This window comes from Parus major, chromosome 27 (genome assembly GCF_001522545.3).
Source record: "Parus major isolate Abel chromosome 27, Parus_major1.1, whole genome shotgun sequence".
In the NCBI taxonomy this organism is placed as follows: Eukaryota; Metazoa; Chordata; class Aves; order Passeriformes; family Paridae; genus Parus; species Parus major.
Genome location: NC_031796.1, coordinates 441,060 through 460,205, shown reverse-complemented (window position 1 = coordinate 460,205; position 19,146 = coordinate 441,060). Strand labels below are relative to the sequence as shown.

At 48.7% G+C, this 19,146-nt stretch overlaps 1 protein-coding gene across 3 annotated transcripts in view; it reads right to left on the bottom strand.

Annotated features, from left to right (window-relative positions):
- Window positions 1–19,146, bottom strand: part of KANSL1 (KAT8 regulatory NSL complex subunit 1) — a 77,147-nt gene that overhangs the window by 10,497 nt on the left and 47,504 nt on the right. For all 3 annotated transcript variants that reach the window (XM_015651263.2, XM_015651264.2, XM_015651262.2), the window contains exons 3-6: window positions 10,375–10,516; window positions 7,556–7,660; window positions 4,118–4,233; window positions 2,563–2,752 (exon numbers count right to left, since the gene is read on the bottom strand). In XM_015651263.2, coding sequence (XP_015506749.1) covers window positions 2,563–2,752; window positions 4,118–4,233; window positions 7,556–7,660; window positions 10,375–10,516 — 553 coding nt within the window. The remainder of the gene's footprint in view (window positions 1–2,562; window positions 2,753–4,117; window positions 4,234–7,555; window positions 7,661–10,374; window positions 10,517–19,146) is intronic.

The following is a 19,146-nucleotide window of genomic DNA, read 5'->3' as shown; positions in this document are numbered from 1 at the left end:
TATTATCTATCTATCTATCATTATCTATCTATCATCTATCTATTATCTATCTATCTATCATCTATCTATCTATCATCTATTTATATATCTAATCTATCATCTATCATCTATTATCTATCTATCTATCTATCATTATCTATCATCTATCTATTATCTATCTATCAATTTATCTATCTATCAATCATCTATCAATATAGATGTAAATACATACTGTATATAAAGTATCTAAAATCAAACCCACATTTTTATGTAATATAGTTACATTTTATTAACAATAAATATACAATAAATTTATTTTATTTCTATGTAATTTATTATATTGAACAGCTGTTATGTGACATTTATAAATAGTTATAAAATTATACTTATTATGCATAATAGATATCTATAGTATATTCGATATTAATTATATACATTAGATATAATTATAATGTGTGTGTATATACACAAACACATACACACACCCCCTTTTATTTTTTCTCTACCTTGTACAGAACCTGTTAATTCAGTCTGGCCTCACGAGAGGATGCTTTCACTTTGCATAAACACAACTGAAAACTACGACTTACCAGCACAGACAGTTTAACAGCTGCTAAATTTGACTAAAAGTGTTTAATTTTATCTAGGTTGAAACCTCATTTATAAAAACCATGAGGCAGCACAATTCTGCTGTCAGAGAAGGGGGAAAGAAGGCATTTTTAGTTCCAGTGGGTCAGAACCATCAGTACGTGCCAGGAGCTGATGCCTGCAGGGATATCTGCAGTGACACAGGTGGTTCTCAGCCCTGTTCCTTAATCCAGGACAGTCTCAATTCCCAGATTTACAGACCTGATACAGACTTCATCTGTGTGAAAACACTGCAAGCAGACACACAGCTGGATATAAATCCCATGCAGAGAGAAGAACCCCTGATTCCCCACCAGAATGGAAGAATGGATCAAACTGGATCCTGCAGAAGCCTGTTCTGAGTCACAATTACTCCAATAATTCCCATGAATTACTTGCAGGATGGGAGAGCAAACCCACAGCAAACTGAGAAAGGGCTGCTTGAAGGGAAGAGCTGGAAACCCATTCCTGTTTACCAGTTAAGAAAAATGATCTAAAAGAAATGAAATATAATTCAGCAAGGGTGAATGCAGGGAGCAAATGCCCAGAGGTGAGGAGGAAGGGGTAACTGAGCAGTTCTGCCCAGAGGATGTGGAGGTTGTGATGGATCCAACAACGAGCATGAATCAGCAGTGCTGTACCACTGCTGGGAATTAATTAATAAAAAATAATAAAGATTAAGCCCACAGGGCTTTTCAACTAGGATCTGGGCAAGGAGAGAGGCAATCCTGCCACTCTGCCAAATATGTCAGCTGGAGGTCTGCCCCCAGCTTTGGGCACAAATTCCCATAAATGTGTGCAACCCAATTGTGAGGAAAACAATAAAAACATGACAAGATCAAACACTCCACAATGCACGTGCAAAGTTCAGTGCACAGCCACTTTGGGCTGGGCAGGAGGTAACTGGAGAAGGTATTTCTGGAGCCACCTCTGGAGCAGCACTTGGCCATGACTCAGCTGTCTCTGGAATGACTGGAGGAGGACTCAGAAATCCCCTCCTCTCCCCTGGAACTGCTCCTCTGAACCATCTCTGATTACCAAACGGATTTGACGACAACAACAAAGATCTAACACAGAATTTACAGCCAATTCTTCAAGCACTGAGTGCACCAGGCAGCCTCCACCACAAGAAAGTTCATCAACTTCCAAATAACTGAAGATTTTGCAAGTAATCACTGCAGAGCTCTCCCAGAAATACCCCAGATAAAACTGCAGATAAGTGATCAGTTAAAGCTGATGCAGCTGAGAAAGAATCTGTTTTGCTCACAAAAATGCTGCTTTTGGAACTTCTCTTTTAAACATCCACAGAGTGAAAACCCCCCAGCCCTTGTGGGAGAGTTAGACTTGAAACACTTTGTCTCAAAGGTAAATGGATTTTTGCCATTATGGTTCTGCATGCACAAATAAAGGTCCTTATTTCCTCCATTTCTCACTATTTTCCCTCCAACTGACACTTTATGGTATTCCTAAGAGAAAATAAAAAGAATTGAACATGGCCCTTCCTCATCCAGGCAATAAACTCCATTTCCACTGAATGAATTCTGCATAAGGGAGATGAGTATAAAAGACAGTAATGAAGAAAACAAAAGAGGAAGAGAGGGCATTCATCCCACGTATGCCTGGGCAAACAGCTGTGGTTCTCCCTTGAGCAGCAGCAGCGAGCTCCTGGGGCTTTGCTAATTCCTGTCTCAGAGTTGAAGTTTCCTGATACTTCTCAGGGCTTCTTTCTCCTGCTCAGACTGTGCCACACTGACCTACCTGGCCTTGAGCTGGTTTAAGAAAACTCACGAGTTCAGCATCCTCCCTCCCCAGTGACAGGTAAGAAAAATCCTCCAACCTGCTACAACCTTCTCCTTCACTTCTCCTTTGTTTTTCCGACAGCCTTTAAAGCCCTGCCTTCCTGCTGTTCTTCTCCATCCTTACAGGGCAAGTAAGAGCAGAAACCACCCAACTGACCTTTTTGGAAAGGGGCATGATGGTGCTGGGTCGGACGAGCCGCCGCTTCTTGCAGCTGAGGACGGGGCGGGTGCGCGCGGCCACGCACGTCCCGTCCGCGGGGACCAGGGCCAGGCGCTGCCTCTTGTGCAGGAGCTCCTCGGCCTCCTGGCCCTCTCCCTGAGCGTGTTCTGCCAGGCCAGGCTGCAGACTGCCCCAGAAGAGAGGAGAATAAGGAAAGGCCAGTTATTCATGCAGCACTACCAGCAGGTTCATGGTTCACACCTGAGCAAACACTCCAAGCCGAGTTTAAAGCTCTGCAGTTCATGGCACAACAGGTTTTATTAAACCAACTCCATTTTTTTTGCTTTTACTTCAGTCACCTTCCACTCTCCCACGACTGAACCTTTGACAAAACACCTTTGGAAGCTCTGAACAAAAATACAGCATTGAAAGCCACAGAGCAAAAGCCACTCTAGACCTGAATGGCTTTAACCCTAGAATTCAGCTTCCTCCAGAATGAGAGTTTGGGGAATCTCAAGACAAGGGGTTTTCCTGAGTCCAAATGCCAGAGAACATACAATTTTATAGAAAAAATATTTAACCCTGCTGTAAACTCGGTTCTGATGAATATTTGAGATCTCTACCCGTGGCAGCTCTCAGCAGTGACCCCAGAAAGGTGCAGTGTTAACACCAACCTCTCCCAGGCACAAAGGATGCAGCAGCCCTGGCATCAATACCCCGTGCCCTGAGCAGATCCCAGCGCAGCAGCACCTCATCTACAGAACCTTTTCATGTCTATTCCACAAGTGTTTCATTTCTAAAAATGCAAAACATTAAAGCCCTGTGGTCTAAGGCTGTGCAGTTCAAAGGCTACAGGGACACAAAGGGCTCTGTTCCAGCCTGCAGTGCTCCAGCTGCAGCCACGGGCTCCTTGATCTGCTCACACTACCTCAGTGCAGGATCCATCCCTCCCTCCCTCCCTCCCTCCCTCCTTCCTTTTCCCCTCTCTTTCCCTGCCTCCTCAAGGCACTGAGCAATTGCAACGTTTTCCAAGGGTTTTCAAGTGGTTCAACCCTGTAGCATCAGGGAATGTCTTTCACTTGTTTTCATTTACCCACTTCAAGACTTTCTCAACAAAAGCAGCCTGGAGAAATAAAGAATTTAGGAAGTTTTACTCCCCAAATCAATGGGATTCCTCCATAACTCCAATAAAGTGGGTCAGTGGTTACAGGTAATTCTGTGAGCAGGGCATTAGTACCTCTGAATCACACAATTTGCAGATGTATTAAAACTACTCATCAAGAAAGAAGTTTTGCCCATGCTCAGTGCACAGCTGCCTGCAGGGCTTGTTCATGTAAACACAGCTCAGTTTAATTCCATTTTCAGCAAAACAATGCAGCAGAAAACCTCAAGCAAGCAATCTCCTCCAAAATGTTTCCAGGCATGATCTGCTAGTGTAGTTTTTGAAGAAAGGCACCATCTATACCATCACCAACTCAGTCCCAGCCTGGTTTCCAACGGGACATTGCCAAGACCATAACAGCAAACACTCCCACAATGTCCAAGAGCTTACGTGTTAATAACTCCATTGACAGGTCTGGGTGCTCCACAGGGCTTGGTGGGATGGGATTCAGGAGTATTTGCAGCAGAAATACCCACGTTTTCCAGGGGCTGAGATCCAGACACACTCTAAGGAAGGGTGAGAAAAATACAAATTAATAAAAGCTTCTTAAATAGCCACAACTTGTATCCCTGGGCTCTAGCTGAGGATTCTGCACTGTAGCCATGGATCTGCACACAGGACTTCAAACCAGGGTTCAGGAGCCACTGTATGAACAGGAGACCAGGGACACAAGGAGATCTTAGGGAGCAGCAAGAGGATGGATACACAGCAGCCCTTTCATTCCAAGATCCAAAGGACTTTAATTCCCCTCAGGCAACCAGGAGCATGAAAGGCTCAGGGCTTTAAAGAGATTTTAGCATTTTGTCTCCACAGTGCAAACAAGTTCATCACCACCTGTAAAGCTCTGCAGCCTCTGCTGCAGCTTGGTTTCTGTTCTGGGCTATGTGGTTGAAAGCTCCTGCCTGAGCATTTTGGGGGAGAACAGGCAGGGAGGGAGAGGGGAACTGACTTGCAAAACTGAATTTGCATTTTAACTTACTACCTGTGCAAACACAGTCCAAACAGCATTTCAGGGAGTGTTTTAAATGAGTGTGAACCCAGGCTGTGGGGTTTGGATGAGAACAGGGCGAGTCTGTAACGCTGAAAGTGCTGGATAAACACAAAGCTGGAAACACCTTTTTGGTAGAGGAAAGTGAGTAAAAATTGAGCCAAAAACACTGTGCTCTCCAATCCTGTCTGTCTGAGGTCTGAAATGCAAAGCCCCTGGCTCTGCAGGGAGCAGCAGGATTGTCACCAAGCCTCCAAGGACACACTGGCTTTGTACCTCCCAGCAGTGACATTCCTGCTCCCCACCCTGGAGCAGCCACAGGTGTGTCCACACCTCTGGCATTCATCACCCTCAGCCCCCTCCGTGCAGCCCCCCTGTTTTAGTGTCAGACACGCTCCTCCCTGGGGTTAAACTTTGTTTCTTCCTTTGTGCAGCACTTCCTCCCCTCCCTGCCCTGTCTCTCGCTGGGGTTCCCCCTTTGAGCACACACAGAGGTGACGTGGTTCAAGTACCAAGAGAAAAGGCCAAAGCAGAGGTGTGACACCACACAGATGGTCAGCCAAGCCCCCTGCTTGGCCCTGACTCCATCCCAAACCCATCTGGACTGTGTGGAGCAAACACCCTCCAACTCAGTAAACACACAACCAGGCCATGGCAGATTCCAGAGGAGCAGAGACCTCAATCACCGAGGGAAGGGCAATTTCTAACAACTCAGACAGCTTCTGCCTGGGCCTGTTTGAGGAACCTTGCAGGGGGGTTTTACACTTCTGCTAAAAGAGATGTTTCTCCTATGGGGGAGCAGAGACAGGATGAGACCAACTCTGCCACGCAGAGAGCCAGAGGAGCAAGATCAGATCACACCTGAGAGGTCAGGTAAAGCCAGCAGCCCAGCCAGCTGAAGTCATGCAGGAGCTGAACTTTCCCTCTGCTTTCCAGAGGCTTGGCAAGGCTGAGCCTCCACGTGACGCCCGCCAGAGGCACCCCTGGTGCAGCAGGGTGGGGACTCATGACTCATGAGCTCTTTTGAAATCGTTTATTTTCTTCTCCAGAAAGGGTCTTAAAGGAGGAACTTCTTCTCCAAGAGCTCACTCTGTCCTGGTGGTTCAAGATAGGAGAAAAGGGACTCAGCTGCCTCCTGCAGAGGAGCTGGAGAGCTCCAATCCAACGTGTGTTTATCAGGAGCAGCCCAGGCTCCCTTTATCACCCTGAGCTGGGTGTACCCCGACACCAGCACAGCCAGCAGCTCCTGGTGCAGCTCCCAGAGCTGTGCTGTCCTCCTGGGACCCAGAGCAGCATCCATCCCACCAGGATCACAGCCCTGCTCCTGCCTCAGCTCTTCTGTGTGTTCTGGGTCAGGGAGTGCAGGTCCTCAGGACCGCTGGGACTCCTGGGGGGAGTCAGCAGCACATCAGGGCAGCAATGCAGTGTGTGTGTACCTGCAGCCACGAGCCAACACCAGGAATGTCCCCTGCATTCCCAAAGAACCCTGACAAAAGCAGGCAGGTTCAGACCTTCACCCATTACTAGATATTGCCCCCTAATTATGTATTTCAAGTGCAGCCCCTCACTAGACAAGCAATCTGAGGAGCCAAAATCAACAGACAAGTTATGTCTTCAGGGCTTTGTTACTTCCATCTTCAGGCAAAAATATTTCTTCACCTGCCGAGCTTCCATTTCCCAGAAGATGAATTCCCAGGCCTTGTTTGCAAAGGCCTTCCCTGCACTAGTGATAGGATTAGCTCCTCCTGGGGATTATCAGCCCCATCCCACGTCCAAAGCTGATGCCCAAGGACGTGGATGCGGCCGGCCAAGGGAGGCACTCGCGGGAGGAGGAGGAGATCTCAGGGAGCTGGGATGAGGCAGGACAGATTCCTGCCTTTGCTCCACCATGCAGATGTGGGGAAAGGCCTGGAGGGTGCCAAAAAGGTAAATACCTCTCCAGGAACGGCCCAAGAGATCCCTCTGCAGCACACAGAACGTCTCTGGGTAATCTCTGGCTCGGAGCAGATCAAGGCTCTGACTCAAGGCCCCGCCCTAATGAAGCCCTAATTAATCACAAACCCAGGAGCTGGGTGCCCGAGGCCGTGGTTCCAGGGGTGACACTTCCAGGGAAGCTGGAGTGAGGAGTGCTGTGGGAGTCCCTGCAGGAGGGGAATAAACACCCTTTCCAGGCCAAGAAGGCACACGGGGCTGCAGAGTGGCCACGAGGAAGTGCCAAGCAGAACCTGCAGAAGTTTCAGGGACCACCCTTCTCTTACTCCACCACGACTTCCAAACCCTCCATTTTAATCCATTGATGCATCCCCCAGGATCCAAAGCAACCACAGGCAGGCTGAACAGTACCATCAAGCCTTTACTCTGTGCCCTACATTTCTGCATTAAATAATAAATACCTGGCACTCTGCATAGTTTCCAGTGCATCTCACTGCAATCATTAGTGCCCTTTCCAAGGGGGAATGCTCAGGCAGATATTAAATAGCCACATCTTGAGCAGCCTTTGCTAATCACGCTGCTCTCAGTTTGAGGTACTTTTTGCTGGAGGGAAAGGATTAGTTAAGATTTTAAAGCTTCACAAAATGCTAATGCATATTACAAAGGTACCCCCAGGAACTCTGTTCTAAAAGGTGTTTAAATCCTATTGTTTATTACCCCACAATAACGTGGGAGGGGGCGAGCTACAGACCAAGATCAGTGATTCCCACCTGGAGTCACAGGGAGGAGCTGCTCCTCGTCCAGGTCTGAGCATCCTCCTGCCCCACAGCCCCAGGGCCAGCCCTTCCCTCCCCAGCAGCACTGCAGGAGCAGCACCTGGAGCAGTCAGTCCCACTGCTGGCACTTACCAGCCGCTCAGCCCCCGGCTCCAGCTTCACCTCAGCTCCAGCAGGACGGGATGGATCATCCACTGCAGGCTCGGGGGGCGATGCCTCCCCGAGAACTATCAGCCCCTGGAAGAGAGGGAACGGGAATTAACTGCACATCCCTTGGTCCCTGCAGGGAAACTGCACACCCATCATCCCCCAAACCCCAGTGGCTGGGGACAGCTCTGCCCCACTGCCTGCCCCAGCAGGGACACACGAGCCAGCCAGGCCACAGCAGCAAGAGGCTGCTCCCATCCTGCAGAGGGGAACCTGCCACCACAGCCAAGGAAACCGTTCTGAGCAGGTGACAAAAATCTACAGACTCGTTACTCTGAGCAGACCTCCATGCAGTATTTACAAAATTCAATAAGGAAAGGAAGACATTGCTATAAACTCAGTGAGACAAAGCACAGTGGCTGAGCACTGTTTCCTCAGCTTTAACATACACTGTTCTGTTTCTGTTTAACTGAAGCTTAATCTAAAGGCAGGACTGCTTTGCTCTCAGAACAGCACAAAGTGAAATAAAATAATTGTAATTATGAATATTCTGAGCTATATTATAACAAAGCAGGCAAAATGTGGAAGGCATTAGGGAGCTGGTGGAACCTACAGGCCACAAACACAGCCCAGGACAAAGACAAGCCCCAGTGAGCTGCATTTGGTCAAACAAGGAACTGAGAAGGGGCTGTTGAGATCAAGAACAGGCAGATCCATCACCTGAAAACAATTCTGGAGGTTGCACAGTGTGTCACAGCAGAGTGAGCCTGGAGGGGAACCTGGGCACGTTATCTGGAGACAGGACACAGCTACAAGGCTTCCCTCAACAGCCTGCTATTTTTAAGTGCCTGCAAAAAGGGTATTTTACAACCAGCTCTGAGCACACGCTCCCTGATTTGGTGTTTTCCTCCACATCTCACCAGGCTCTGACTGAGCTGAGAGCACAATTCCTGCTGAGACACACAGGCAGCAGTTTACCCTCAAAACACAGGGTTATTTTTGACTGCCTCGTCCTTCCCTGGCTTTGATCTGACACAGCAATGTGTCTCTCTTGAAGGTGCACTGGGATGGAAACTCTAACACATAAAGGTAATTAACCTAAAAAAGAATGAAATCAAATTTCTTTGAACTTTAGAACTTGTAGAACTCTGAATTCCTGCAGCAGCTATATTTTAACCTCCTTATGGCCAGATAAGCTGGAGTTAAGTTACACTGACAGAAAAAACAAGGTGTTTCCAAATTCTTTAACTGTTTTCCTTGTCCAATTTGAAGTCAAATTCATTCCAACAAGCTTGTGTGTTACTGAAACACGAGGCTGTTTCTCTAGCCTCCTATTCTTGTCCAAGCCCTTCTAAGAGGCTCTCTAGTTTTTCACTGGTGCAAACAGAATCTGTTTTACAGCCATCCCAGAGCCCAGTGACATCAAGATAACGACAGCTGGGTGCAAGAACCATCTCCAGCAAGCCCTGTCAGAGACAGGGTATGTGAAACTTGTGGTTCTGCTTTTTTCTTCTTCAGGCCCCAGAACACTCAAGTTCTGAATGCCCCTGCACCCTAAAACATTATTTTTTTGTCTTAAATTCATGTACTGGGTTATCACAGCTGAGTTGTGGTTTGAACACATGGAAGAGGATGATTCTGCTGGCCAGAACCTCCTTTCAGCCCTTGAGGCTGCAGCCTTGGATAAAAACCCAGGGGATGCCTGTAACCACTACAGGCCACGTCATGAGCCTGCTGTCATCACCTGCTGAAAGCCCTGAACCTTCTACATCATCATGTGAGTTTTCTCATTTCTTCCATTACTTGACTTTCAGCATATAAATGTCTGGCTATTTTGTATTTTGTATTTAAAACCATGCTGCACTGTCAGCTTTAAGATGGAAGGAAGATGATTCTTTCTGAGGAATCATTCATTCATTTGCCCACTTCCCAGAAGCCTTCTGCCCTAATCTCAGTAATGGATTCTGCTCACAAGCTGTGCTCTTCCACCTACTCATTTAGAGCCCTCACTCACTCAATTAAGTCTGTTTTTCTGCACAGCTGCCTCGAAGTCCAGTCTCCCTCCTCTGATTTCTACCCCCTGGAAACCTCTCCCCTCCACCCCAGAGCAGCACACATCCTGGGAAAGTCGTTTGTCAGCCTGAATTCCTGAGGATCTCTCAGTTGATGCAATACCAGGAGCCTTCCTGCCACAAACTCCAGACATTCCTTCCTGCAAGGCCTGACATTTAGATGTGCATGCCTGAACAAGCCTCTGTAACAATCCCTTCCTCATCCCTTCTCTGCTCTTCCCCATTCTCCCACCATCTGAGAGCGATGCTAAAAAATATTCCTTCTACAGAAAAGGGTCAGCACCAAAAATGATCTTTTTCATGGAACAGACTCAATTTTAAGCCTGTTTCAGATAGCATCTGAACTAACTTCCTCCACAGGCCACTCCCTTTTCCACTAAGTCTCAGCTGTTCTTATCCCCATCTTCAGCTACTCCCAAAAAGAAAGAAGGGGAAGTTTTTAAAAAAATATCAGAGAAAAAAAGGAAGGCTGGAGTGATGGGGAACAGCATCACAAATGTAACAGCACCGAAGACTGACTCTAAAGCAGGGTACTGCTCCCTTCCCGTTATCACACTGAACCAGGGACAGGAATTACACTCAGCCCATGCCAAATTGCATTACAATTAGTCACAGCTTTGCAATCTGCCTCGGGAGAGAGGCAGGGGAACAGCATCAGGCTTTGCTCTCTGGTCGGAGAGAGCCGTGAGGAGGCAAAGCAGAACCAGGCTGCCCAAGGGCCCTGCTCCTCACCTTGTTGGCTCTGATCTGTTTGTAGATGTCCGTCTGCTGCCGGATCCGGTACTCCAGGTCCGAGACGTGCGCCTGCAGCCAGTTCCAGCGGCTGACGATGGCGGCACGGTCCGCTGCCCACCTCCACTCTGCCCTCCGCCTCCTGCAACGACACACAGCATTATTCTCTGTGCCTCTCAATCACACACAGTCCAAGGAGAACTGACAGACAGATCAAAAGCTCCATCCTGGATGGCAGCACTGATATCATCTCACCACTGCTAATAATTACCAAGGAATTGCAGATGTGCCGCAAGGGCCGCGTCTTCGCAGAGCAAAATTCCAACATATTCTGGTACCCAGTGACTGAAATCTTCAAAATAAGTCTCTGCCAGCAGTCCCCAAATCCACCTGAACAGCAGCTCATACCATGTGGCCACAATTAAACCTCAAGCCAAGTTCCACAACCACCCCTGCTGGGGTTCAGAAGTTGGAGAGGACCAAGAGGGCCAACCTTGCCCCAGCTGCTCCCCTGCAGGGACCTGCTGCAGAGCACAGAGCAAAGCAAACCTGATTTCTGCATCTGATGGACAGACCAAGCAAGTAAAGCCAGGAAATCACATTTCCATCAAAACACCCTCAATCCCTACTGCTGCAGTCCAGGGCAGAAAGGAGCACAAGGATGGTAAGGAGTGGATAAATCCACGGCTCCTCTCTCCACGATAAAAGCCACAATAAACATACCCCAAGCATCCTGACTCCTGTGGATAAATATCAAGGCAGCCCAGAAAGGAAGAAAACCCCGAGACAGTGTGGAAACAAAGCATCAGCAGAAAGTGCTGACAAACCCAGTGCTGCTGCACAAAGGCTTTGCCACATCTGGATGCTTTAGCAATTAAGAAATTAATCGCAAAATAATTCCCTTTGCCCACCTCCCCCTCCTGAGTAGCAATTCTGAACCAGCCAGAGCACGTGGGGCAGGGGAGCCACAGCAATGTCCAGATGTTTCCTCCAAAATCAAACCAGAAAGTCTTCTGCTGAGATTAACCCATTTCAGAGCTGAAACCAGCCACGGCAGCAGAAGCAGCACGTGGTAAATGAGGTTTTGTACTGAGGCAGCCCCAGCTGCAGACATGGGAAGGAGCAGGAATCATCAAGTTCTGCAAAAAATCTGCGCCTCTTGGGCCTCTGTCCTGATTTAGGCATAACTGCTACCAAATGCACTTGCCTAGAAATGAAATAAATAAAAGGAAGTCCCAGGGTTATTACAAATTTCCAACCAACTAACAGAAATACCCTGAGAAGGAGGAGCTGGGTGCTTCAAACTGCAAGTGAAACCCATGCATTTAGAACAAGACATGTTATCCATGCTCCTGCTGCACCTCTGGCTGCCCTGCAGAGCCAATGGAGATGAGGCCACATTCCCACAAAACACATTCTGCCCTCCCAGCCTTCTCCAAGACCTTTTCCAAAACACCTTTAAGAGTTCACGTCCTTCCCTCTGGAATATCTGTCTGTGTAAAGCCAGATTTCAGCACTTTGCCCTCTGGAGATACACAGAGACCTGGGAATTGTTTTTAGAATTAAGTTTTTAGAATGAAATGCTGCTGAGAATACATCCAAGGGGCCAATTCCCTAGTTTGCCCCTCCCAGCATTACAGAGCACCTCTGCCTGCTGGAACACTGGCCTCTGCTGTATTTAACAGCATTCTTTTGCAGAAATTGAGATTAAGTATGAAAACAATAGTTTAAAATCCATTTAATTCCTTAAGTGACATAGCAGCACAAGCAGCAGCAGACCTGCTCCTCACCTTAAAATCAGGACACATCCTACCCCAGAAAAACCCACTGGATTTGAACCAAAAATAACGCAAGAAAGTGAAACACAGTAATGTACACTTCATCCTCTGACACCCTGCGGCAGCAGGGGAGGAGGGGAGGAACAGAATGATGGCTCAGCCACACTTTCCAAAACAGCACTGAGCGTAGTGTGTCTCTATATTTAGAACTGAGCCTTTCCCAGCTGGGTCCCACCCTTCCCTGGGAGGTGCTGGCAGCAGCATCACGGGGTGGATGTCCCTCCATGGGGTCAGCTCTGGGATAAGGACCAGGGACCCTTCTCAGCTTTACTGCCCCTGTAAGCACTTTGTGCAAATGATTCTTTTCTTGTCCAGCAGCAGCAAGGAGCAACCATGAAGAGCAGGGTGTGATGGCCTGCAGTGACCACTGGGGATCTGAGACCTCCACTTGCTCTGGGGGAGAGGAAAACCCTCTCCTCTCCTCAGCCTGAAGGGAGTCTACAAGGAAGATGGAGAGGGACTTTTCACAAGGGCAAAGAGTGGCAGGACATGGGGGAATGGCTTCAAAGGGATAGAGGGAAGGGTTAGATTGGATATTAAGAAGAAATTCCTCCCTGTGAGGGTGGTTAGACCCTGGCACAGGGATCACTTAGTCCCACCCCAGCCATGGCAGGGACAGCTCTCCCTGTCCCAGGAGCTCCCAGCCCTGTCCAGCCTGGCCTTGGGCACTGCCAGGGACCAGGGACAGCCCCAGCTGTGCCAGGGTCTGCCCACCCTGCCAGGGAAGGATTTCTTCCCAATATCCAATCTCAGTCTCAGCTTCAGCTCCCGCAGTCAGCCCATCCACCCACCAGTCCACGCTGCTTTCTGCTCAGTCCATGCAGCTGAATTCCAACCAGGCAGACACAGACAGCCCCAACAAACTGAGGGAATTAGAGATTAGCAGACTTTTCACCAGGAGACTGCCCAGCTGCAAAGTGAGCAGAGCAGATCCACCAGCTGCTGCTAAAGCATCCTGGTAATGACACGGAGCAGAAAAATGGAGCTAGAACTGTTTTTGGATTGGAAAGTTACAGGCTGAAGGGGAGCTCCATTATCAGAACCACTTCTAGGAATCAGCAGAATGGATGAGAAACAGCCATTGGGGTCTGGAGTGAGACTGCTCCTGCCACTCCAAGCACTTGAGCAAACCCAAACCATCTTGACGCTGAATGAGGAATAACAGGTCACGCTGCAAGAAACAGTTGATGCCAGAGAGAGAGAAACACAACACAGAAACACTGAGAAGCTCTGCAGGCAGCCCAGCAGGCTGAGCAGGGGATTCACTGGGAACCAGAGGGTGCCTTTGGCAGCAGTGCCAGGAGGTGGCACAGCCCAGGGCACCTGGCAGAGCCTGGGACACTCACAAATTAATGCCACAACATGAGGCAATCAGCTCCAGCTTTCCAGGCACTTTCTGTATGCTTCCCCTCCTCCACTGTGCACTGGCACATTCCCAGGGGCTTTGCTGTCCCCTGGAATGCAGGGGCCGTGCTGTATTCTCCTCTTTCCTTTCCTCTCTTTGGACAGGAGAAATCATGGGAGACAGGTTCAGAGCTCTGGGGTTTGAGCCTTTCCCCCCAGGGACACACAGCTCAGCCTCCCTCTCCTTCCAGAGGCAAACTGGGGAAGTGTCAGCCCCTTCCACACAGGAGCCTCAGCCTGGCAGTAGAACAGAGCCTGGGAAGTACAGCATGGGACCTTTCTTCAATCAGACAAGCAATTCAGCTGATATTTCCCACTTTGCTCCTGTCCCCATATATTCTTCACATTCATTCTTCAGCTCACCAAGCTGCTTTATTGTTCTTCTTCTTATTATTATTATTTTGGTTTTTTTTTAAATCAACAGAAAACCAGATCAATGTGTGGAGCAAGAGTTAAAGCTCTGCCAAACCCACTCTCAGGCTGACTCTGAGGGAGGAGGAGAAAACCCCACAAGGCTGGAGAACAATCTCATTAGCTGATGGTAACATTTCTGCCTGCAAAGGAGCCAAAGTGAACAATTTGTTCAGCTGAACGCCCGCCCCCAGCCCTGGACAGAACCATCAGCTTTGAAGGGCTCTTCTATTCCCAGCATGTGCTCAGCACTCTGCTGAATCTCCTTCCCCTCTCCCCTCGGCTCATTCACTCCTGTATTCACACAAACCTGGCACCTCCACAGGCTGGGACTGAAGACATTTCCACTGAAAAGCCCCCACTGCCCAGGGAAAACCTGGGAGCACAAATCCTACAGCATGAGCAGCACTAAGCCACGCTCCTGCCCCAAGACAGAAGAACCCAGTTTCCCCCCAGTAAACTGAAAATCCCTCTTGGATTTACCCCCTGCTTTAGCTCAGAGCAATGCTGCTGGCTGTGAACGACCCCAGACCTGCAGGAACACAGCACAGCAGCTCCAGAGCACTGTCCAAGGCTGGACAAGGTGGTCTTCGAGGGCTTTTCTGACTGAAGGGATTCCACAGCTCCGTGCAGGTGGAACTGCCCAGCCCCAGGTGCCACACGGGGCTGGTGACACAGATCTCATCCCATGGTGACATCCCGCAGGTGACACAGGGACACCGAGCCACTCCTGCCGTGCTGGCCCTTCCCAGCCCAGCCACAATCCCTGTGAATTCCCTGGAATCCCTCTGGAACCTCCAGAGGAACAGGCAGCAGCTCCCACCAAAGCCTGCAAACGGCACAGCGGTGTCTCAGCAATACCTCAGCTCTATTCCAAAGCCAAGTGCCCCACATCTTTACACCATGACATTTATGCACTGCCCCAAGCATTTATTCAGCTGACTGTGAAAAACAGCCATTCCCAGCTCTAGCTGCTCTTCAGCCCTCAGCAGTGACAATTGTTCTGTGACAATAGCCAAAAGTTTGGATTTTATTCTTCCAGCTCCACCAGTGCCAGTCTGGGCCACGTCTGAACCCTGCTCAGCACACGTGGACAGGGGAGTGGGGACACAGGGAAGGTGGGGAGCAAGGTGTGGACAGGAGGATCACAAGTGTGGTCACCACAAGCTGCCTGTTTGGAAAACCAACTCTCCAGAGGCACAGCAGAGCAGTCAGCTGAAAAACACCATGTTTTAAGAGAATTGATTGGGCCCATTTTTCAGTACAGCTGTCCACAAGCTCTGGGCACTGAGGCAGGCAGAGCAGAGCAGACTGAACTGTGATCTGCAGATTCTGCCTGAGCACCATCACTCCACAAATTAATGCAGTTTCTTAGTCCCTTGCAGCTAAATCCAGGAACAAGAAGGTGACACCACCCCGAGCACTGAAGTGTGCTCCAACTGTGTTCAGTTCATTGGGAATGTTTCCCTTAAAGCTCTGGTTAAAATGCCATTCTCAACATTACAAACTATGAACCAAGAATGCCCACTTTTCCCTCAAAATGCCTAAAATACAATTGCTCAAGCTCACAACAAACATCTTCCTTTTGCTAAGTAAGGCCCTTTATCAATTCCATAATTTTGCTTGCAGCAGCTTCCCAGCAGGTCTGGGCTGCACAGAAACATTACCTTTCTTAGATTTTTCACTAGGAGTTAAAATTCTTCTACAAGAAAGCACAAAGTGGCAGAAGCACAAAGCCAATGGAAATTGTGCTCTTCAGTTTTTTTCTTCACATTAAAGGTGGGATTTATAACTTTCTTCTGGCAAACTCAAGAGCTGAGGGCCGGTGACTCCTGCTCACTGAGAGGATACAGTAAGTGACAACAGAGATTTGACATCTTTATTAATGCACCAAGAGCACAAGCAGCAACAACCACAATTATCTTGAATATTGCAACTCCATCCTAAAGCTCTGCCTGCTGCCAAAACGAGGCACCAGGAGAGCAAACCAGCCACTTCCCAGCTCCTGGTGTCCCTTCAGCACCGTGAGATCACCTCCCAGCTTGGGACAACGGCACTTTCTGGACTGCTGGAAAACAAACTTCCCTGAAAATAACACAGTTAAAACATCAAAGAAGACAAGGACAGGGGTGTTCAGCGTTCTGAGTTCTTCAAACAAAACTGAGAGCACAACAGAGAGGAGACAATTACGGCACAGAGTAAACTGTTTGAGGGGTTTTTACACTTGTTCCACAGCAAAGCCCTTTGTGTGTGTGCAAACAGAGGAGCCTGGTGTCCAAGTGGGGGAGCGCTCGCTGCAGCCCATTAGTGCCACAGTCCCGGGGAACAAGAATAGACACTATGCAAATCAGGACCCATTGGTAAAAGGGAAAATTTATTTCACATTCCTGAGCAGCAGTGTTCCTGGAGCATAACAATTGGAGAGGCCCTTCTGCTGAGCACGGCACATTTTTATACTGCACAGTAAATCAATATTCCATAATCCACAAACTCCGTGGAATTATTGCCAGGGTGGACGGCAGCCCCGAGCCCTGGTGAGCAGTGCTGACACAACCCCGTGTCAGAACACGACTGACTGGGACATGCTGGCACTGCTCAGGAGTTACTGAAGGCAGAAGTTATGGAATGATTCTCCAGGATGTTAAAACCTTCCAGCTCATACCATAAGGCAAATGGCATCAACAAAGGCACTTCCTGATTGTGCTGCTCTCGACTGGATCTGAACAAGTGCCACTACAGCTGTCTCAGTGTCCTGAAGCTTCCCCACAATGAGATATCCGAGAAAAACCTGGACTTAATGTCAAAGCAAAGCAATCTTCCTTCCAAGATGGGAATTAACTATTCCTTCAGTATTTACCAAACGTCCCAACAACAGAGCTCACTGCACACTGACACAGGATGCAGATGCTTGTTTGCAACTCAGCCACTTCTGATCACTGTCACTCCAGGATGGAAGTGAACAGGGCAACAAATAAATCTGTTTTCATTTTCCTTTTGCTTTATCTCACAGGAGATAGCCTTCCTCCTCACCCCCACCCAGTAAACACCGACAGAGAGGAGGGAGCAGCCCTGGATTCTCCCATCTTTGCAGGGATGAAAAAGCAGCTTCAGTCTCTTCACTTCTCATTATGCAGCCGTTAAGACCTGAGGTCAAAGGGTGTTTTGTCATGGCTCATGGGGACCAGGGGGGCTTTTGTTTAACTCCACAGGTTCTGCAGCCCAAGATCAAAATGAAACTTCAGGATAAGTGATTACACTGAAAACAGGCTCAGCTCGAGGCCTGGGAAATTTCTGCACTGCTGGGATGACCTCACCCTCCTTATCTGCTCTTTCATGTCCTGGGAGGAAGAGGAGAGAGCTCTGCAAACACATCTCCAAATGCAGAATTCTGACACGAAGTTTGTGCTCCTGAACACATCCCTGAGATCACAAAATTACACTCTGCTCTGTACCTGGAACACAAAAGCTCTAAACCCTCCTCACAAAAGTTGTAGGAAAAATGAAATTTCCTTTTCTTTTTTTGGCTTGAAGCACAGGGAGGTCATCCCTGTTCAAAGCAACAGGAACACCACGTCTTTTAGGGAAAGAACACCCACTGGATGCAGATATTCTCAGGGGTGCTGTGCTCGGCTCCTCTGCAGCCTCTCCTAAGCACAAGTCCCTACCCAGGCCTCCCCCAGCAAAGATCACCTCTTTAGTCTAAATCAGAGCAAGAATAAAACTACACAGCAGTATTTAATCTGAAGGTCATTTCATCAAGGGAAGGGGTGGCCACGCTATTTCTGGCATCCATCCAAGGAAAGTTTCCTCTCAACCCAAAGAGCTCTTCCAGTGAACACAGAAATAACACATTTCTGGCCTCCAAGCCCTTTATCTAAGAAATGGGATAAAATAATCCTGGCTGAAGGACTGCTGTATAGTGCAGGAGCATGGAAACAGTCCAGAGAGAAATGGAAAGGGAGAGGGAGAACAGGAGACTGATGTGAGTCACGCTATGCTTGCTTTTGCCTGGAGCCAGAGAAACACATGGGAAGGGCCATGGAGCACGGGCAGGGACAGGGGCAGCTGCTCCCAGACACTCAACTGCACCAGGCAGCACCAGAGCCTGCCTTCTTTCTATCAGAAAATATAAATTATGGACTTAGACACTGTGCTTCACAGCAAAGATGCAGAAAGGTTTCATGGCACTGGATCAAACCTGAGACCGACATCCCTGGGGATGCAGGGGAAGCTGCTGCTTTGGTAAACTGGGGGCACAAGAGGAAGGAGCTTTGGGCAGAGCTGTCCTGGGGGTGGCTGGAGATGGCCAAAATAAGGCTGTTAAAATCCAGTTGTATTTCCATGAGATGAAAGGCACAATCTGCATTGTTCGGCCATGTGAAACCCCTTTTATCAGCAATGCTCTGGCACACAAAGAACTGAAGAAACACTGGATTCAAACATCAAATGGGAGACACAAAAGAGCATCTCTGCTTTCCAAGAAAGGGCTGAGCTCTGACCAGGTCGAAGAATCTTCCAGAAGAGCAACTCTGGCCACTAATGAAGGGTTTTCAGGGAGCTTCCCATCTCATCTGCATTCAACCACCAACACATCGTGTCACTTCCCTCCGCTCCTCATCACAGCTCTGGCACCAACGGATGTCTGTCAACACCCATGAATATCTCGGGCATTCCTGGCTCCTTTATCAAGTTTTCCATCATTTAATGAATCTCATTTAATGTATCTGCAAATCCCTCTGCATGGTCCCACAGAGCACAGTTTAAGAGCCACTATTTCAGCCTGTACTACCTTCTGAAGATGTTTGCCAGAAACAATTTCAGGGCAGGAGAAAGGAGGAGTATTTCACCCACCACAGGGCAGAGGTGGCACACCCTGGAGCTGAACAAACGCTGGATGATCCACCAGGAAGTGATGGAGACAAAAAGGAGCCAACACTCCACTTGGCAACTCATGTGAGGGCTGAGCTGGGTCCTGTGGGTCACAGCCTCCTGTCCCCCCCAGCAGAGCCCTCCCTGCCCTTTGGGACAAGGACTGAACGCTGTGGCACGAGCTGGGGGAGCAGAGCACAGCTCCTGCCAGACTCCACCTGTGCCCTGCTCCTGCTGCTCCTGTGTCCTG